Source organism: Eptesicus fuscus, chromosome 18 (assembly GCF_027574615.1).
Source record: "Eptesicus fuscus isolate TK198812 chromosome 18, DD_ASM_mEF_20220401, whole genome shotgun sequence".
NCBI lineage: Eukaryota > Metazoa > Chordata > Mammalia > Chiroptera > Vespertilionidae > Eptesicus > Eptesicus fuscus.
Window position 1 is genome coordinate 55306733 of NC_072490.1, and position 22504 is coordinate 55329236.

The 22504-nt window shown below is 44.3% G+C and overlaps 1 protein-coding gene and 2 long non-coding RNA genes across 5 annotated transcripts in view; 2 read left to right on the plus strand and 1 right to left on the minus strand.

Annotated features, from left to right (window-relative positions):
• Positions 1–22504, minus strand: part of TAFA4 (TAFA chemokine like family member 4) — a 110838-nt gene that overhangs the window by 53526 nt on the left and 34808 nt on the right. Inside the window, exon 1 of one of the 3 annotated variants that reach the window (XM_054729656.1) lies at positions 7662–7705. The exons of the other annotated variants lie outside the window; for them this stretch is intronic. Coding sequence (XP_054585631.1) covers positions 7662–7704 — 43 coding nt within the window. The 5' untranslated portion in view covers position 7705. Of the gene's footprint in view, positions 1–7661; positions 7706–22504 lie in introns of those variants that run through there. 3 annotated transcript variants of the gene reach the window in all.
• LOC114227300 (uncharacterized) lies at positions 8042–9538 on the plus strand. The gene is made up of 3 exons (XR_003613346.2): positions 8042–8105; positions 8690–8820; positions 9435–9538. It is a non-coding gene; the product is annotated as an uncharacterized LOC114227300 (long non-coding RNA).
• Positions 12760–14213, plus strand: LOC129152137 (uncharacterized). Its single transcript, XR_008558858.1, has 2 exons — positions 12760–13061; positions 13922–14213. It is a non-coding gene; the product is annotated as an uncharacterized LOC129152137 (long non-coding RNA).

Here is a 22504-nt window from a genome sequence, read left to right on the forward strand (position 1 = left end):
ACCTGGCCGATGCTCGCTGTGCTGAGCCTCATTGAAGAGTTTTTCATGCAGCAAGGAAGATCCCTCTGGGACCCTCCTCCTCCTCTGCTCCTCCCAGCCCATGGTCACTTCTTCTCCAGCTACTTCAGCAGTAGGTTGCCTTCTAAGTCGGGGTCCTAACGCTGTCGGTCCTGACGATGCAGGTGGGGCGACACTGGTTGAGCATCAGGATGAGCTGCTGCTGCTCCTGCTTCAGCTCCTCCATCTGGGTTTTCAGCTCCCCATTCATGAGCTCCAGGCACTCAGATACCCGCTACAGGAACTCCATCTGCTCCTTCTTGTTCTGGCATGGGGCTGCCACCACTTTGTTCTTTCCCCAGTGCCTTTTCCTCTGCTCCTCTTCCTCGTCTAGCTCACTTTTCACAGGTTGAGGCCTCTTGCCCAGTTTCACCTCCAGGAAGTGCAAAGGGGTGATCATGGTCCCAATGTTGTGGATGTCAGCGCATTTCAGCTCCTCTGCAGTCAGGGCTGAGCTGGAGAGTCCGGTCAGGGGGCCAAGCCCTGGCAGAGAGCCCACAGTCATGGAAGGGTCCGGGATATGCCCAGGCATCATAGCAGGAGGAGTAGCAGTCCAGCCCTGCAGAAGCTGCGGGGAGAGGCTGCGACCCTGGGATCTGGGCCAGGCTGCAGGTGCCATGCCCACTCAGGAGCCGCCATAGCACCAGCCCCGCCCTGCAGTGTCCACTGCCACCAGTGCCTCCCATGGCAGCCGCCCTGCGTCCCTCCGCAGGCTGTGGCCTGGGTCTCCTTCTTAGAGGTGATCGATCGTGGGGCTCTGCCTGCCTGCCTCATCACTCCCAACTGCTCACCTGCCTACCTGATTGCCCCCAGCTGCTCGCCTGCCTACCTGATCGCCTCCAGCTGCTCACCTGCCTACCTGATCACCCCAAACCTCTCTCCTGCCTACCTGACCACCCTAACAGCTTGCTGGGGGGTGGGGCCAGCCCAGCGAGGGGCCATGGCGGTTCTGGTCTCTGATCATTCGGGTCATTATGGTCACTGGGCTTTTATTATATAGGATAGTACTGGAAGTTCTAATGAGCAATCAGCAAGAGAAAGAAATAAAAGGCATCCAAATTGGAAAGGAAGAAGTAAAATTGCAGATGACATGATTCTTTTATACAAAACCCTCCACCAAAAAACTAGAAACAATAAACAAATGTAGTAAAGTTGCAGAATACAAAATCAATATACAAAAATATATTGCATTGCTACTTATTAACAATAAAATTTCAGAAAAAAATTAAAAACAATTCCTTTTTGCAATTGTTACAAAAAGAATAAAATAGCTAGGAATAAACTTAACAAAGAATGTAAAGGGCCAACACATTGGAAACTGTAAAAAATTTTTAAAAGAACTTAAAGAAGACACAAAGAAATGGAAAGATATTCTGTGTTCATGGATTGGAAGAATCAACATAGTTTAAATGGTCATATCACCCAAAGCAATACATGGAGTTAATCTATTCCGCATCAAAATACCAATGGCATTTTTTAAAGATATAGAACAAAAAAATCATCAAATTTTATGGAACTACAAAAGACTCCGAAAGGCAAATCAATCCTGAAGAAAAAGAACAAAACCAGAGGTATCATACTGCCTGGCTTAAAGTTTTACTACCGTTACATTAACCAAATAGTATGATATTGACAAAACACATACAGAGAGACCAATGGAATGGAAATGAGACCCCTGAAATAAATAAACCCACATGCATATGGACAAATAATTTTTAACAAAGGAGCCAAAAATATACCATGGGGAAAAGAAAGCCTCTCCAATAAATAGTACTGGGAAATTGGAAAGCCACATGCAAAAAAAAAATGAAACTAGACTGCAGTTTGTCACCATACACAAAAATGAACTCAAAATGGAACAGAGACCTATATATAAGTCCTGAAACAAGAAATTACATAGAAGAAAACATATGTCTGAACTTATGTATGGACCTTGGTTTTAGAGAGAATTTTACGAATTTGACCCCAAAGGCAAAGGAAAAAAAAGCAAAATAAATGAGTGGGACTATATCAAACTAAAAAGCTTCTGCATAGCAAAAGAAACCATCAACAAAACAAGAATGCAACCAACCAAATGGGAGAAGATATTTGCAAACAACACCTCTGATAAGGGGTTAATATCTAAAAATATAAAGAACACATACAACTCAACAGCAAAAAAGCAAACAATCCAATTAAAAAAATGGGAAGAGAACCTGAACAGACACTTCTCCCAAGAAGACATACAAATGGCCAACAGATATATGAAAAGATGTACAACTTCACTAACCATTAGGGAAATGCAAATCAAAACTACAATAAAATTCCACCTCACACCTTACAGAATGGCTATTATCAGTAAGACAAGTAATAACAAGTGTTGGAGAGGCTGAGGAGAAAAAGGAGCCCTCCTTCACTGCTGGTGGGATGTAAACTGGTACAGCCACTTTTGAAAACAGTATGGAGCTTCCTCAGAAAGTTAAGACTAGAGTTACCATATGACCCAGCAATTCCTCTTCTAGTATCTACCCTAAAAATTTTAAAATATTTATTTGTAAAGATATATGGACCCCTTTGTTCATTGGAGCAATTTATACAATAGCCAACACATGGAAACAACTTAAGTATCTTTTGATGGATGACTGGATAAAGAAGATGTGGTACATATAAACAAGGGAATACTACTCAGCCATAAGAAAGGATGAAATACTGCCATTTTCAACAACATAGATGGACCTAGAGGGTATTATGCTAAGAGAAATAAGCCAGACAGAGAAAGACCAATACCATATGATTCCAATTATATGTGGAATCTGAAGAACAAAGAAACAAACAACCAAAACAGAAACAAATTCATATATACAGAGAACAAACTGATGATTTCCAGAAGGAAGGTGTGTGTTTGGGGGGGGGGGGGGGGCGGGGGATGGGAACTGTGTGAGAAAGTGAAGGGACCATGTACAGATTGGTAGTTACAAAACAGTCAATGGGGTGTAAAGTACAGCATAGGAAAAACAGTCAACAATATGTATAGTGTCAGGTGGGTACCAGACTTAGAAAAAATATATGAATAATAACAATGGCAGTAACTAAATACCTATCAATAATTACTTTAAATCTAAATTAATTACATGCTCTAATAAGAAGACAGGGTAGCTGAATGGATAAGAAAACAAGATCCACACATATTCTGCCTGCAACAGACCCACTTCAGATCGGAAGACACAGACTGAAAGTAAAGGGATGGAAAAAGCTATTTTCTGAAAATGGAAATGAAAAAAATATGGGGTAGCAATACCTATAACAGGCAAAATGGACTTTAAAACAAAGGCTATAGGCAAGCAACAAAGAAGGACCCAGCAATTCTACTTCTGGGTATTTATCTGAAGAAACCCAAAATGCTAATTAAAAAAAAAAAAAATGCATCCCTATGTTCACTGCAGCATTATTTACAACTAGAGGCCCGGTGCATGAAAATTCATGCACTGGGGGTGGGGAGGGGGGTTCCCCTCAGCCCAGCCTGTCCCCTCTCACAGTCTGGGAGCCCTCAGGGGATGTCCTACTGAAGGCTTAGCCGCAGTCTCACCTCCCTCTGCAGGAGGCGACCAGGCTGATCAGGGAAAGGCACCGCCCCCATCCCCCCGCTGCTGCTGCCACTGCCAGCTGCCACAGCCACCAAGGTGTTTTCATCAACACAGAGTCCAGTCCCTTCAGCACAAAAAAATAACAACTTTCTTTAGGCATTTTCAAGATGTGTCTTTCATAGGATATGGCCTTTCTTTCTTTCTTTCTTTCTTTCTTTCTTCCCTCACCTGAGTATGTTTTTCCATTGATTTTTAGAGAGCATGGAAGAGAGAGGGAAAGACACAGAGAAACATCAATGTGAGAGGGACACTTCAATTGGTTGCCTCCTGCAGGAGCCCTGACCTGGGCCCAGTCACTATGAGATGCATTGACCACCTCTCGGTCCCTCCCCGCAGCCTGCAGGCTCCAATCACTGGATGGACGATGGGGAACCACAGGGGAAACCAGGGTGGGTGGTGAGGGGGAGGGACTGGGGACCAGCAAGCAGGTGGAAGGCAGACTTCTTGGTCCCTCCCCATGGCCTGAAGGCTCTGATTGCTGATGGCAAACAGGGAACCACGGGGAACCGGGGTGGGTGGCGGTGGGGCAGGACTGGAGACTGATCGCAGGCTAGGCCTAGGGACCCTACCGATGCACAATTTCATGCGCCAGGCCTCTAGTATTATAACAACTATATAGGGTGCCAGGTGAATATTAGACTCATTGAGGTGATCACCTTGTAAGTTATGCAAATATCCAATTACTATGTTGCACACCTGAAACTAACATAATATTGTATGTCAACTGTAATTAAAAAATAAAATTTTGAAAAAATAAAATAAAATATGCACATTTAAATATCAACATGGTTACTGTTATTAAATTTAAACATGTCACTGAGCTTCCTGATAATCAGGGTACAAAGGGAACGTAGTCTGTTTTATTGTAGTCCTTGTTTGTTTTCTTTTAAAGGAAGACAAATCTTGAAAATAGTTCCTAAGCAACAGGGAGCCATCCAAGGGTTTTGAACAGAACCATGTTAGGAATGCTTGGCAGACAGGATAAAGCCACCTCTTCCCCCACCGCCTCCCAGATGTCCACCTCTAAACCCTCAGAACCTATGAATATGCTGCCTCACCTGGCAAAGGGACTTGGCAGGTGTGATTAAATTAAAAATCTGGAACCAAAACAATTATTCTGGATGATTCTGATGGGTTCAATGTAATCACAAGGGTCCTTATACAAGGGAGGCAGTATGCTGAGTCAGAGAGTGGCAAGTGAAGCAGGAGAGACGAAGTCAGGAAGTGAATCTTCCCCAGCAGTGCAGACACCGCATCGTAGAACTTCTTGCCTCAACAACTCTAAACTGGTCAATTGGTGTTGTTTTAAACAATTAAGTCTGTGGTATAAAGCCAGTTTTCTTGTAGATACTATCCTAGCATCACTTGTAGAATCAAACTTTTCAAAACCGATGGAAACATGGGGTGGGTCCTCCTGCTTGTATGAAAAGGTTGAGCCGCCCAGTGGCTCTGCCTCCCGCTCACAGTCAGCTGACGGGTTGGCCCACGCTTGCTTCTGATCTCTCCGGGGCCTGGCCCCAGAATGAGGAGGCTGCTTCTGAAGAATCGCATTAAGGCGTGTGAGAAAGTCTGTCAGAGTGGAAAGGAAGAAAGGAGGGTGAGTTGTTCTGCCAGGTACATGTTCCACGCACTTAATGAGAGCCGAAGCACGTGAAGAAGTGAGTTGGAATCATCACTAATGAGACACGGGATTGCAAGTGAGGCTACGGAGAAGGCAAAGGCATGAGATCACAACAATGGGACATCAGCTCTGTCACCAGGGCCATGGGTGTGTGGCGAGCCTCGAGGGCCCAGAGCAGGTGCCCCCGCTTCCACGGAGCAAAGCGAACTGGGCTTTCCGGTATCTGAGGGCCACAGGGGCCTGCTCTGAAGGAGCCCCGTTAGCCGCGTGGCCACGCCCTTTTTGGAGTCTCACAGCCAGACCTGCTCTGGTTTAAGTCCCAGGAGAGGTCACTGGCCATGCCAGGAATATTGGTTTTAGTTTTATGGAGACAGGAAATGTAATCCATCCTGTTTCCATGTACAGTAAATCCTCACTGAGCGTTGTTGGTAGATTCTGCGACTTTGAGAGAAAGGACGCATAATGAAACCAGCTTTACCACAGGCTAATTCACATAAACAAGAGTTACGTTCTGAAGACACTGCATCCACATCATACACGATTTTGAGAGCTTCTTGGGAGGTTCTAGCAGGGAGCGCAGCTGTGGGGTACCCAGGGCTGAAGAAAAGGCCTCTCCTCTCGGGGAAGGTGAGCAGGCAGCCTCGGGAGGGACCCGGGTGGGTCGGTGAGGGAGGAGGGGGACACCCACCTCGCCAGCCAGCCCAGCCCTGGCGATCAGGGGGGTGACAGATGTGACAGCCAGATCACCCTCACACCCACATAAAACGATTCTGAAGGAAAGGACATTATCAAGGACCTGCTGCGGGAGGGTCACTGGCATGCAGATTTCCAGGTGAACCGCCACGCCGTCCTCCACTGGTCAGAATAGTAGGAGAATGGCTGTTTTGCTGACGTATCCCTGTTGTGTTCTGTCTTTGCCTGATTGACCATCACCTTGTAGCTCTGCATGAGGTCTGGAGTCCCTGTGCATTTTGCTGCAGCCTTGAGGGGGACGGGGGGAGAGGGGAGCACAAGGGGAACATAAGGTCCAGGTTGGGAACCACGTGTATCTCTTTTCAGAGGCGTGTATGTGAAGCTGGATTGAGAAGCTTCTTAGTTCCTGAAGCTTCTGCACTCACAGCACAACCTGTGGTGGGCTCTGCCGACCAATGTCTGAGGACTGAATGTGAATTTGGCTCAGCAGGCATTTTTAGCCTCCACTTATCTAGCCAGGCAATTCAGTTAGGCCAAGTCTTATTTATCACCATGATCTAGATCAGAGGGTGGTAAACTTTCCCTTAACAGACCAAACAGTAAATATGGTAGGCATTGAGGGCCAAGCAGCACAATCAAGGCTATTATATCCATGCTTAAATAATCACTTACAATGTGAACATTTGCTTGTCCAGTATACTCAGTGGTTAGGGCATCTGCCCATGCACCAAAGGATTGCAGGTTCGAATCCCAGTCAGGGGTACATACCTGGGTTGCAGGTTTGATCCCAAGCCCAGTCAGGGCGCATGCATGGGGCAATCAATCGATGTGTCTCTCTCACTCTCTCTCTTTCTCGCTCTCTCTCTCTCTCTCTCTCCCTCTCTCTCTCTCTCCCTCCCTCCCTTCCTCCCTCCCTCCCTCCCTCCCGCCCTCCCTCCCTCTCTCTCCCTTCCTCCCTCCCTCCCTCTCTCCCTCCCTTCCTTCCACTCTCTCTAAAATCAATGGAAAATATCTTCAGGTGAGGATTAACAAAACAAAAAAATGTGAATATTTAATTTAAATTTTTTATTTTATTGATTTGAGAGGAAGGGAGAGGGGGAGAGGGGAGAGAGAGAGAGAGAGAGAGAGAGAGAGAGAGAGAGAGAGAGAGAGAGAGAAACATCAACTTGTTGTTCCACCCATCTATGCATTCATTGGTTGACCTCTGTACATGCCCCGACCAGGGATGACCCTGCAACCCCCGCACATTGGGACGACGCTCCAACCAACTGAGCTACCCGGCCAGGGATAAAATGTGAACATTTAAAAATGTAAAAGAATATTCTTAATTCATGGGCCCTATGGAAAGATGCTATGAATTAGCCCAAGGGCCATACTTTGCAAACCTCTGATTTACATAATTAAGAAAACCTAATCATAAATGGGGAGAGAAACCCATTTGGTTTTGAGCTATTAGCAAAACCCAACAGTTTGAACTATTCCCCAGTCATTCAAATTATTTACAAAAAATTCCATGCACAGTCATGCGCCTCATAACAACATTCTGGTCAACAAGAAACCTCATATACAATGGTGGGTCCATAAGATTACAATGGGACTGAAGAATTCCCAGCGCCACAGCACAGCACGTTCCTCACGGGTGTGTGGTGATGCTGGTGTTAACACACCTACGGCTCCGCCAGTCGTACAAAGGTTCAGCACATACATCATCCTTGATCATGACAATACATGACTATGCTGCTGGTTTATGTGTTTACTGTACTTTTATGGTTATTTCTACTTTTAGAAACTGCGCTGTGTTGCGCAGGCAGCGGCCTCACACATCTCGTGCTTACTGAGTCCAGATGGCGTCATCATCTCTTGACTTCACCTCGTGGTCTTGTGCAGCAACACGCTGGGCAGGCTGGTAGCCTGGGAGCAACAGGCCAGACCACCTGGGCTTGTGTCAGTGCCCTCTGTGATTTCGCACAATGATGGACCTGCCTAGCAACACACTGCTTGGATGCATCCCCGCTGCTAAGTGGCACGTGACTGCAGCTGCCTGCCAGAGCCCGAACCTACTGTGTACAGGCAGGTGCCAAGCAGCACGGGGAGCTTCAGCGTCTCTACCGGTAAAGGCAATTGGGGAATATTGATACACGCCAACGCCCCCCAAGTTCTTCAGAATACCAGGATGGAGGGTACATTACATTGTTACCCTGGTACCAAATGGTAATGGTGGTGTTAAACAATAGTGAAAACTATGCTAATTGATATCACCAGTTAGCTAACTTTGATGTGCAGTTTTGCCTTCTCTAATTAACATTTTATAAATGCTATCTGCTTCTAAGTGTCCCATTTTGATTCACAGCAATCTGTTGGCATTACACATGAACTGGAAAAAAATATGGAGCCTTCTGCTTCGAGTATCCTAATTTACATGCTAAATCAGAAGGTCAAAATGAATCTCTGTCATCTTTAGAGCCCTGTGCGTTGGCCCAGAAGTAAAAGGCAGCACGTTGGTTTTTGGTCGTGTGTGTGTGTGTGTGTGTGTGTGTGTGTGTGCGTGTGCGTATGTGTGTGTGTGTAATAACTCAGTGTGAGTTTACAACTACAAAATCTAGTGCACTGGAAGATAAAGACTGTGACCGTTCTTCTGTGTGATGAGCTTCGTTTGAATTGAAAATTGTTCTTTGTTCTGATGGTGGTAGAGCAGCAGATGGCTGAAGTTACCATAAATACGTAAGCTCTGCATTGAAGAGCAGCCAAAACACAAGTGCTGACCAGCCCAGTCCAGAGGGAGAACCTGCTGACACACACAGAGGGGTGGGAACCCTTCTTCCCACAGTGAGTGCTGAGCAAGTGGGACATCCCGCAGCTTTTCTGCACAGTAACACAGAGTAACACAGAGCACGCGGCCAGGAGCCAGCCTCTCTTCCGATTAAATGACCGCACTCACAATACAGAACTTGCAGGAGAGTTTCAGGTGCTTTCTTGTGGGAGCCAGATATAAGCTGACCCGGTCCTTGCACCTGTAGGGGCTAGCAAGGCTGGCACCTACCCGCACAGATTTCCCAGGCCTGTTTGGATGGCAACTAATCAGTATAACGAGAGCAGCCCCTGCCTACAGAGCTTTCCCAGGTTTGTTTATATGACTGCTATCAGTAGGATAAGAGCTACTTTCATGGCTTACCAAGAAATAGGTATCCAACTAGTGAGATTTATTGTAACAAGAAACCTGTCCTTCAACTTATCCCTCCAGTAGTGATTTTAGAGAAACAAAGAATATTTTCCTTGTGAGTGATTCCCTGCTTAGTGTTTTATGTATAAAAAGCACTGTATTACTAATAAAAGTCGCCAGAGCTCCCCGAGAGTTCTGGACCTCCTGACCCCGCTGTTGTTTCTCTTGCTTTTATTTCTCTTATTCTTTCTATTTCTCAATTCCTACCTCCCTACCTCAGCCCGGTTCAGTCGTCAGGCTGGACCTGACAATTGGCGCGCGAACAGGGACCTGAGGACTTGGGAAGCAGACGGTGAGGATCTCCTCCGGATAAAGAGTGCACTCGATAAGGTAAGGGAGGAGCAACTTTTTGATAATCGGGAGTAAAATCGGGCAGTTAGAATCTAGAGAAAATGCCCTTTATGGGCAAATGTTAAAGTCTATGCTCAACAGTAAAGGAATTAAAGTTAATGACAAGCAAGTAAAAAATTTCTTACAATTCATTCAGGATGCATTTTCCTTATGGAATTTGATACGGGATTGTTTAGATCTCAGGCATGAACATCTTCAAGGGCCAGATAAAAAGTATCAGGATTTTGTTTCTCGGCTATTACAGGCTGTTGGCCGAGTAGTGGTGGATAGAGAGGCTGGCATGTTAACAGTTAAACAGCTAGCATATGAACATGCCAACGCTGCCTACCAAGCTGCATTGCTGCCCTATCAAAGAAAGGGACTCTCAGATATCCGCATTTGTGCAGATATTGGTCCCTCATATATGCAAGGAGTTGCCATTGCGGCCGCATTAAAGGGAACCACCATTGAAGGAATTCTTCAGCAACAGTTCAGCACAGGGAAAAGTCAAACACACAAGTGTTTCACTAGTGGAGGAGCAGGACACATAGCAAAGCAGTGTCCCTCCAATAAAAGGGTTAATAAAAGAAATAGCAGAGGTCCCAAACAACCTGGACTGTGCCCTAAATGTAAAAGAGGAAAACATTGGGCAAATGTGTGTAAATCTAAGACAGATATCCAGGGAAATCCCTTGCCTCAGCAGCAGTCAGGAAACTCCTGAAAGGGGCCAGCTCAGCCCCGGCAAATAATAGGGGCACTATCTGTTTACCCTCCTGCCCCTGTGCCGCCTCAAGGCCAGCTGGCTGCGCAGCATCCAGCCTGCCCCGGGGAGCAAAACGGATACAAGAGTTATTCCGAGCAACCCCTAGAAGTACCAGCTTGGACCTTGGATCCATGGGGCAAGATATATTAACTCCAGAATTGGGACCACAAGCCATCCCTACAGGGGTATATAGACCTACTCCTAAAGGGACGTTTGGCTTTTTACTAGGTAAAAGCAGTTTAACTATAAAAGGATTACACCAGGAGTAGCAGGAGAGGGCACAGCTATCTGCTCTCCCGCAATAAGATTACTTACAATAAGATTACTTAAAGTTACATTTAAGAATTATAAAAGAACTTACAGGGAAATACAAATCTTGGCTAAATTAGGTATAAGTTATTACTTCAGACAGCATAAAAGAAAGAAAAAATTTAAGATTTATCTATCTTTTAAGCATAAAAAGAAATTCGGCCAGATCTGTTACTAATGCTTCCCCTAAAGTAAGCAGGATATGGGGGAAGGGAGAGACATGTAACGATCCAATATAGATGCCCACTCTCCTAGTATATTAAATTAAAAGTTTTCTTTCTTGCCATTAAAAAAAAAAGTTTTTAAAAAAATTAGAAATACATCTAGGATACCTGTACACGTGTAAAGAAAAAGCTAGTATAAGGCAAAATGTGCACACGATCCGATTTCGGATATTAGATAGGTCTTAGACTAGACTTAACTCTTTACAAGGGCTACAGAAATAAAAAACCCAGAACTGGTTCTTTTTCCTAAGAAAAACGGCGAAAAAGTCTTCTTAAAAGAAATTCAAGCTAATTCCAGCAACAAGATTCGCATTTCCATAATAAATAGTTATTTTTAAAATACTAATAAAGGGTGTTAAAAAGTTAACTTTTAAAGCCTTCAAGAATATAAGTAAATTTGCCTCTGTTATAGAATTTGTCCAAAGTAAATGCTTTACAATAATTAGAATTAGATTTGAATCTCAGAAATAGTTAAAATATAAATAATATATTAATTATAAAGATCTAAGTAGCCCAGATAACTGGCTACACCCTTTGTTAATAGAGGAAGGGGTAGATACCCTTCCCCCAGCAAAGCTACTGGCAAATAAAAAGTAAAGTTTAAATTTACCTCATAAAAAATTAAATCTATTGATTGATTGTGTCTTATGTTTTGGTTGATCTTTCCAAGTTATTTCAATACTAAAAGTGACTTTTGGATATTTCATTGGGCCCCGAAATGTTCAAAAGTCTGTTCTCTCTTAAAAGAAATTAACAGTCTAAAATTAAATTACCATACCTAGAGCAAAGTATATCCTTACAAAATATAATTCTACAATATCATTACAATTTTTAATATTTTACTACGGCATATTTTACATTTATCCAGAACAAACTTACAATCTAATTCTTTAAATATTTAGCAGCAATTTAAAAGGACATAAAAGGATTTAATCCCTTCCACTGTGTGAAGGGCCCCCTGGAAAGGCACTTGAGCATTCTATATTGGCCTCTCTTGCCCTTTTTGCCAAGAGGGACCCTCTTCTCACAATGCAATTGCCCGCAGCTGTTGCCTGAGCTCTCTGTTCATATTGAGGTTGAAGGCTCATAGTGGCTAGTACCATAGATCTGTCACTTGCCCACTGGTGTAAGCTGGGCCCTCTCTAGAGAAGAAACCTGGGTTCCCCAAGATATGTAATCAATGCCAGGGCCCCGCCAGCAGGCGAGGGGATCCCAAGGCAGGCACTGGGCGTGGAGGCCACGGGGGCATAGGCTACCAAGGAGACAGAACTGAACCTCACATCACCCTGCTTGGCCCCGGAGGATGGCTGGTTAGTCAAAGACGGGTAAGATTCCTCAGGGGAGGAACAACCTAAGACAGGCACAGTCGCAGAGGGGCCATCAGGAGAGAACTTGGGGGTCAACAGAGGTGGGGCACAGAACCTCACCCCCCCAACATTACAGGGGCCTGAACTCTAGCCCCTTCTGAGGGAGGTCTCCTGCCCCATGGCTGCTTCATGCTTCCCATGCCCAGCCCGGATTAGGACCCAGGTAACAGACAGAGACTTGGCCCAGCTCCCAGCTCAGATCAGCACCCAGATAACAGAGACGTAGCTAACAGCAGCTGCCCTATATCTAAATCCAGCCTAACACCAAGAATGCTCATAGCTTTCTCAGGGATACAAATAATCCTTTCCATTAATATTTACAGAGTAAACTAAGATTGTTATTAAAATGTTAAATTTAAAAGTAAATTAGTAGTCAGCCTTACTATAAAAGTAGTTATAATATAGCTAGCTAATCGCCTATAGGCTTAACCTTCAAACTGTAGCCCTAAATTACATCACGCCTTAATTACTTTAAAATTTTTACTCAAATATTAATTCTCATTTATAATATTAATAACAGAACACCCATAAAATCTTATAGTATCAAAATAAGCCAAAAGAAAATTGTTTAGACAAAAATCAAAAGGATCCCAAATCTAATTTACAAAAAAATATTTCTTTATTAACCTTTGGTCGAGAATATGTTTATATATTTCCAGAAAAGCCCATATAGATTCCTACAACAACGGATCCCAGAGAAGACCTAATAGAACTATTCCAGCCACAGAGTAAGCAGTGGCCCACAAGAACAAAGGTAAAATAGTCCAGAAATAAATACAGTAAAGACGCCTTACCATACTAGCAGTCAGCAGCTGTAAATTACTACAAGTTACCCAGGACCAAGGACAAGGAAGGTCAGTATACGTACTTCCAGATCATGTGTACACACCCTTCTACATAAAAGTCAAAATATTTAATATTTTATATTCTACCGGGAACCCTGGCTTACGGGCTTACTTTATTTCTAACATAGGGAATAGTATTAACTACCACATTAAAAAAAAAAATCATTACCTCAAGCATTAACCATTTTTACAAATAAATCCAATTCTAGAAAGGCTAGATCTATTACAGCAGAAAACGAAAGTCCTTCAAACCCCTTATATTTTAGTAGAAATACAAGCTCTTATTTATACCTTAACAGATTTTACTACGAAGCCCATCAACCTATAGTAATAGTACTTATGTAGTAAGTATAACAAAATTATTAGAATAGCTACTATAGAGCATACTAATTCAAAGGAACTTTTCATCTAATTTTCAGTCTTTAAAATATTATTTGAGAATAACAATTTTCATATTTTATTAGAAGCAATGTTCTCAGTATATTATCCACCTTCCTATACCAACTTTAGGGGTAAATCCCCAAGGACTTAAACCTAATCATATCTAGCAGAAGAATGTCACTCAATTATAGAAAGAACCATTCATACTCTTATAATCATTTACTAAAAAACAAAAAAAGGGGAAGAGGTTTTTTTTGTGTTTTTTTTTTAATATTTTATTGATTTTTTACAGAGAGCAAGGGAGAGAGATAGAGAGCTAGAAACATCGATCAGCTGCCTCCTGCACACCGCCTACTGGGGATGTGCCCGCAACCAAGGTACATACCCTTGACCGGAATCGAACCTGGGACCCTTGAGTCCGCAGGCCGACGCTCTATCCACTGAGCCAAACCAGTTAGGGCAAGGGGTTGTGTTTTATATCTTTCCAGAAGGAGCAATGCAGCCAATTCGGGTGCCAGAGAGTTACGTGTATCACTACAATGGACTCAGACAAGCTCCTGTGACCCTTCACTCAAAAGGACTAAGGTGCCAACATAGAGTCATCTAAAGAAGTTAACGACTGAAGTGCAGCAGATTGTAGAGAAGCAAGAAGTTAAAGCTACTTCTTCAACCATGTTCCTGCTCATACTAGCATCTATTAGCTGCCAGTCTTCTACAAAGTTTTATGCAGCTAAACAAAAGACTCTAAATAAATATACACCAGGGACACCAGCAACACAAGAGACTTTCTTTCATTTAGTAGCTAAAAATATTAATATGTCCATAGTTTTAATTTCTCTCTTATTGTTTTATTATTATTTAATAGCCATAGTTTTGCTCTTAACATTCAAGTTTTAAAAATAGTAACATGTATATAATTTAATTTTGCATTGGCATTGTTTTAATATTAGAGCTTTGTTATTAATATTTAAATTTTACTTTTATTATTAGTAGCCTAAAAAACAGAGAAGGGGGATCTGTGGGAGCCAGATATAAGTTGACCCAGTCCTTGCACCTGTAGGGGCTAGCAAGGCTGGCACCCTACCCACACAGATTTCCCAGGCCTGTTTGGATGACAATTTAATCAGTATAACGAGAGCAGCCCCTGCCTACAGAGCTTTCCCAGGGTTTGTTTATATGACTACTATCAGTAGGATAAGAGCTACTTTCATGGCTTACCAAGAAATATGTATCCAACAGTGAGATTTATTGTAACAAGAAACCTGTCCTTCAACTTATCCCTCCAGTAGTGATTTTAGAGAAACAAAGAATGTTTTCCTTGTGAGTGATTCCCTGCTTAGTGTCTTTTGTATAAAAAGCACTGTATTACTAATAAAAGTCGCCAGAGCTCCCTGAGAGTTCTGGACCTCCTGACCCCGCTGTTGTTTCTCTTGCTTTTATTTCTTATTCTTTCTATTTCTCAATTCCCACCTCCCTACCTCAGCCCGGTTCAATCGTCAGGCTGGACCTGACACTTTCTTCTTTGGAAACGTGCTGTCAAAAACCAAGCTCACTGTTAAGATGAAGAGCTGTGCAATGCAGGTGAGAACTCGGATGCGAAGTTTGCTGAAGCCCAAGTGCAACTTTCCACGATTCTCTAGGTCCTGTGACCTTTCCCCCGTTCCCTGGTACCTATTTTTGTACCTGAAATAGGTACATGTAAAAGGATAACATAATAAAGATCTTTAGCAACATAAAAATGTCTTTATTGACAATCCCCCTCGTTGTGAACTACAAAGGTAGCTTATTTTATATCTACTGCAGCCTGTCATCATATTTTGTACTTAACAGGCTTCAATAAATACATGTGTGTGAGCTCCATGGGTCTGGTGGCAATGCGCATTATGACCTGTGCTAGATGACTAGAAACGCAGAGATGGATAATCCAGAGGACAGCCTTCCCCTCCCTGTGCTTCTACAGAACTGGTTTGAAACTGCTGCCTTCTCACAGTCTCTCTTCCAAATGAGAGGAGGAGGGGTTGATTTGATAGGTGAAATGATGAGAGTGTGACATTCCTGTCCATAATTGTCTGTCCTGGGCAAAGTTGACTTAGTCACAAAGATGTGGCCGTCCTGCACTCCAGGGCTATAACAGAGACAACAATCTGCCGTGGTGGGTCGGCGGGTTAGTGGGTGACTGCTCTGCCGTGTGTGTGTCCCAGGGAAGACACTCAGGTGGAGAAGAAGGTATGAGAAGTCCATCTGGGCTGCAGGTCTGAGCCTCGTTCTTTTCTGCACCGACTTGCAGATGATCTGGTGAAGTCCTCGTGTCCCCTGGCACTGTCCTGCCTGAGTGTCCGCACACTGAACCACAGAGCATTTTAGCACTGCCTTTTCGTTTCTGCATTATAATAGGGCAAGGCATCATATCGAAGGGTTTTTTAATTATGGGTATAAGGAGATTATATTCCCTGTGAATTTTGACTTGGGACAGTATAGAAGTACAGTCAGTATTTATGAGGAAAAAGGGGGCTGCGTCTGACGGGTCTGAGGGAGGAAAGGAAGAGGTTCAGGAACCATCATGGGGGAGAGGGAGCCTCTGTGCAGGAAGCAGAGCCGAGAACCACCCACACCCACGAGCAAGCCCCTCCCCTAGAAGAGGCCCCCATTGTTCTGAAGCCCCTCTATCCATCCCGCTGCTGCAGCCGCCACCCTGAAATGCAACCGCACTGATGTCTTCCTCTCAGAAGCCCTGTGAAGTTCCAGCTGCCTTCCAGTGCTCCCAATCCAGACCAACCTCCCAGGATCATGTATTGCTTTCTCGAGCCCTCTGGGTGAGCCACCCCAAATCTACGTTTTTCCCCTAAATAGGTCATGAGCAGTCCCAGTCGCATCTTCATACCTTTGACCTCTCTGGTTTCCCTGTGGCAAAGCCCATTCTCATCTCTATTTCCAAACTCTACGTTTTCCCATATGGTACAGTTCCAACCCCATCTTCACAAGCCCAAGCGATCATTTCTTCCTCTCAACACCTGGAGGGAGCACCTGAGTGTGGCTCCGCAGCCAGAACTGGAACTTCCCACAGAAGGAAGCACACGGCCCAGGTGAACAGGGACAGTGCGTAGGGCTCCGGTCACTTTCATCCCAGGACACGCTGAGGGGCTGGCTTTTATCTGGAGCATTGACCCTCATCATGACAGAGGAATAGAGAACACAATAACCCCACTAACGTGAAGCTTTTGCTCAGGAGGCGCCCGTGTCAGTTCCACTCGGGCCAAAGCAAGCTGCGTGACCCAGCATGACGTCAGCGAGGCAGCGGGGAGGGGCGGCAGATATTTTCAAATCCTATTCAAACCTGCAATAACTGGATCAACCTACCTAGTTACGATCACTTCCCAGGAATGCCCTCACCACGAGAACACGGGAACAAGCCAGTTGTGGGTATTTTACTCTAATAGGGTAGTCGTGTGGATTTGAACATTTTAAACAACAAATTAAAACCCTGGACACGCAGCACTCTGGATCAGTACGAGCCAGAATCAGTTATGTTGTTTGAACTGCGAGTTCCGGATTTAGTTCACCACTGCAGTGAAAGCCCAGAGCAGCAAAATAATCTGGACACAAATTTAAAGTTCACTATAACAATATGCAGCTTATAGCTATTTGTCTACAAATATCATTTGTCACCAATATCCTTTGGTAGCTTTTTTGTAGTTTTGAAACATACAGATTTGAAATAATGAGACATGCAATATTATTGAAGTCCCACTTCATGTACAAAAGTAGAAACAATGTAAACCCTCCATAATTAAACAAAATGTGAGGAACTTGACCTCAAAGTCGGTGAGACACGGGCATTACAAACTGCCCCGTCACGTGAAGGGGCCCTGAGCTGGTATGCGGAACCTCTGGGCTTCGTGAGCACGTAGGAGCCAATAGTTTCACTCACTATTGTGCTCTTGTTTGAACAGCCAATCCGTAAAAATTGAAATATATTTTAAGTTCACTAATAATGTCATTCATACAATGACTGATGGTGGAAAAGTGTGCCAAAAATCAATAACTGTTGAACCACTGGCAAAATACCATGCTGTTAATTCAGGTGCAAAGTCAGAGCTATGAAAACTAATGCTGAGGAAATAGACACAGCGTCAAGGCCGCTAGAAGACTGGCAGTTGTAGATTTATGGGCCATGGGGACAACCCACTTAATTTCTTCTCTGGGGATGTAAGTCCGGGATGGTGGGCATTATGAACCACGTGAGGGCTTTAGCCACCCCTGGCCACACTCCCAACTACACTTCATGAAGGAGATTTTACCCAAATATAATTTTTTATCAAAAGAAAAAATGAAAAACTATTGACATGTTTAAGCCATGTAAAGACCTAACAGCTCTCTGTCTTCTAATTAAAGACACATCTGTCAAATCCATCATCACAAAGATATTTGCAAGTGCCTCCTGGTAAATCTGCAGGGGAAGCCGCCTACAGACAGCTCTGCTGGTAATTCTGCTCCTATTGAGCCTCGTGTTAGCAAGGAAGCATGTGTGATGCTCACTCTATGTGTATGGCAGGTGAGGGCAGCTTTGAAAGCTACCTGTTTGCTGTGGCTGCCTTAGCTGTGTTTCTAAAGTATCCAGTGAAAACAAATATCGACTTTTAAAGGAAGTGTAATCCACAAAGTGAATAGGATGCAAACTGTTATTGACTCAAACTAATTTAACAAGCATTTGCATGCCTACTATGTGCAAGGCAACATGTCAGATTTAAGCCTAACACCAAATAAGCCCTTGATATGCTAACAAGCCGCCGTCTATGGACCCTGATTGAAACTCAGCTGTCTATACTGCTCAGTGACAAAGGTCAGCCAATTTACTGCACCTTCTTACTCACTCGTAGGCAAGAAAATTTCCCTAACTACTGTTATTTATCCAAAATTATCTCCAAAAAAACAACTTCACTGGAATTCTCATAACACTGCTTGTTCCTTTCACTGTGTTTTAATGCTCTGCTTATGTGGAATTAATTTCATACTTACCACCCTACCCTAGCCTAAAACTATTTATGTGCTACCTTCTCTCTCCTGGCCAGTTATCTTTACAAATAATGTCAAAAACCATGAGGACCAAATCAGCTAAGTGGAGACTTACAGGAATGGCTTTGGCCCCTCCCAGAGGACGCCAAGCAGTCAGTTCCTCATCCACAGTCCCCCTGAGGGCTGACAGACAGCGCACACTGACTCCCAGTATATGTATTAAGGTGTCGCTATACTTCCCTGTGATCTTTCCACAATGCCCCTCCCAGGGAGTCAGACCTGAGGTCCTGGGGCCCCAAAGGGTCCACTGTCAGATCTGAGAGGCGGGGGTGGGGGAGGGCGTGGTGAGTGGAACTTGGATGCGGAAAGAGTTACATCTTCATTCCACTAACCTGGAGCTGAAGCCCGGCACTTGCTGATGAACACAGGCAACGACACGCGACAGAGCAGCAGCGCCTGCGACCCGGCACCAGGAGCCGCGGGGACATGCCATCTCACACTCGGTGTCTGCAGGTCTGCTGAGATGCCATTTATGCGCGTTATGACTGCAAAGTGACAGTAGGTGCCAGGCCTGCCACAAAATCGTTTCTAATGTGTTACTGAGGAATCATTTTAACACAATCACACAATTTTAAACTATTTGATAACTGTTATGTCAATATAATGGGTTTCCTTTGTTGAAATACAATTTCTTTCATGAATTAAAAACCTAATTATGAAATCAGTCCACAAACTTCATGTGACACCCCGCAACGGGCGAGCGGCTGGGAAACGACTCCCTGCAGAGAGCAGGCCTGCAGCGCGGGAGGAAGCCCCAGCCCAGAGAGGCTACCTGGCTGCTCCAAGGTTCTCAAAAAATAACCACAATACCGATCATTTTTTAAATACTTACTGTATTTGTTCCCTATTGCTGCTGTAATAAATCACCTCAAGTCTGGTGGCTGAGAACATTACAATCACTATCTTACGTGCGGATTTCAGGAGTCCACACGGCTCTAACCCGGTTAGAGAGCAGGCATCTCAGGGCTGTGCCCCTTCTCGAGGCTCTAGGAGAAGCCACCTCCACGTCTGTGCCAGCTTCTCCGAGCTTCCCACGTGGCTTGGCTCCTGCTCCCCTGCCTTCGGCAAAGGCCGAGGTCTCACACTGCCACCCCTGCTCTGGCATGGCATCCCCAGGTCCTGACGCTCCCGCCTCCCCTTTCACCCGCAGGATCCTGATTGCCCTGGGCCCGCCCGGATCATCTGGGACAGTCTCCCAGCTCAAGACCCTTAAACTAATCCCATCAGTGGAGTCCCTTTTTCCAGGTCGAATTCTTAGGTGCCAGGAATTAGGACGTGGACCTGCCGCTTTGGGGAACCATGACTGTGCCCAGCCCATTAACCATACTGCCAACATGCTGTACTTGGCAAAACAATACACTGAGTTTGAGAATATCATCTTCAGTGTAACAGATGAGAATTTTGAAGTAACAACTGACACCAAAGAAATACAAAGGATTGTAAGAAAATACTATGAACAACTATATGTCAACAAGCTGGACAATATGGATGAAATGGACAAATTCCTAGAAAAATATGATCTCCCAAATCTGAGTCAGGAAGAATCAAAAAACATGAATAGGCCAATAACAACTGAGGAAATGGAAGCAGTAAGCACAAAGCTCCCAGCAAACAAAAGCCCTGGTCTGGACGGTTTCACGGGGGAGTTTTACCAAACATTCAAAGAAGGACTAACACTCATACCTCTCAAACAATTCCAAAAAATCCAAGAGGAAGGAACACTTTCAAGCTCTTTTAAAGAGGCCAGCATTACCCTAATTCCAACACCAGATAAAGCACTACAAAGAAAGAGAATTACAGGCCAATATCCCTGATGAACATAGATACTAAAATCCTCAACAAGATATTAGCAAATCAAATCCAGCAATATATTTAAAAAGATCATGTACCATGACCAAGTGGGATTTATTCCAGGGATGCAAGGCTGGTACAATATTTGCAAATCAATAAACATGATACATCACATAAACAAATTTAAAGACAAACATCACATGATCATATCAATAGACACAGAAAAAACATTCGACAAAATTCAAAACTCATTTTTTGATAAAATCTCTCAGCAAGCCCTAACTGGTTTGGTTCAGTGGATAGAGCATTGGCCTGCAGACTGAAGGGTCCCAGGTTTGATTCCAGTCAAGGGCAAGTACCTTGGTTGTGGGCACATCTCCAGTGGGGGGTGTGCAGGAGGCAGGTGATCAATGTTTCTCTCTCATCAATGTTTCTAACTCTCTATCCCTCTCCCTTCCTCTCTGTAAAAAATTTTAAAAATCCTATCTAATAAAAGAGTAATATGCAAATCAACCGTACCTCCACTACACCCACAAGCCACGCCCACCAGCCAATCAGGAGTGAGTATGCAAATTAACCCAACCAAGATGGCTGAGGCCACAGAGTGAGCAGGAGGCTTGGGTTTCCCCAGCAATGGAGGAAGCCAAACTTCCCACACACCCTGACCAGCCCTGGACTCCACTCAAGGCTACAAAGTTTCAATTTATAGAAGATAAATAAATCCCAACAAAAATGGAGGCAGCCACAGAGCTGGAGAGAGCAGGAAGCTAAGGTTGCCCCCAGCAATGGAGAAAGCCAAGCTTCCCACCTGCCCTGGCCTGCCCAGGCCTCTGCTTGGGTCACCGGGGGGCATGGCTGGCCTGAAAACCACCACAGGCCCCTCGCCCAGGCCACCCCACGCCCCAAGGGAACCCCCACTCTGATCCGGGACACCCTTCAGGGCAAACCAGCCGGCCCCCATCCATGCACCAGGCCTCTATTCTATCTAATAAAAGAGTAATATGCAAATTGACCATCACTCCAACACACAAGATGGCTGCCCCCATGTGGACACAAGATGGCCACCACAAGATGGCCAGCAGGGGAGGGCAGTTGGGAGGAATCAGTCCTGCAAGGGAGGGCAGTTGGGGTGACCAGGCCTGCAGGGGAGGGCAGTTAGGGGCAACCAGGCTGTCAGGGAAGCAGTTAGGCATCAATCAGGCTGGCAGGGGAGTGGTTAGGGGGTGATCAGGCTGGCAGGCAGGCAAGCAGTTGGGAGCCAGCAGTCCTGGATTGTGAGAGGGATCCCAGATTGGAGAGGGTGCAGCCTGGGCTAAGGGACATACACACACACACACACACACACACACACACACACACACACCCTGTGCACGAATTCTGTGCACCAGGCCTCTAGTATATATATAAAAAATCTCTCAGCAAAGTAGGAATAGAGGGATCATACCTCAACATAATAAAAGTCATATATGACAAACCTGCAGCCAACATTATAGTCAATGGGCAAAAACTAAAATCCTTTCCCCTAAGAACAGAACAAGACAGAGATGTCTGCTTTCATCACTCTTATTCAAGTCCTAGCCACAGTAATCAGACAAGAAGAAAAAATAAAAGACATCTAAATTGGAAAGGAGGAAGTAAAACTCTCATTATTCACAGATGACAGGATATTGTACATAGAAAACCCTAACAACTCTACCCAAAAACTACTAGATTTAACAAATAAATTTGGCAATGCAACAGAATACAAAATGAACACCCCCTAATCTATGGCATTTTCATACATCAATAATGAATTCTCAGAAAGAGAAACTAAACAATCACATTTACCACTGCAACAAAAAAAATTAAGATACTTAGGAATAAACTTAACAAAGGAGATAAAGACTTGTATTCCAAAAACTACAGGATGTTGAAAAAACAGATAGAGGAACATATAAACCAGTGGAAGAATATACTGTGTTCGTGAATTGGTAGAATTAACATTATTAAAATGTCCATACTACCCAAAGCAATATGTAGATTCAATGCAATCCCTATTAAAATACCAGCCGAAACCGGTTTGGCTCAGTGGATAGAGCGTCGGCCTTCGGATTGAAAGGTCCCAGGTTCGATTCCGGTCAAGGGCATGTACCTTGGTTGCGGGCACATCCCCAGTAGGGGGGTGTTCAGGAGGCAGCTGATCGATGTTTCTCTCTCATTGATGTTTC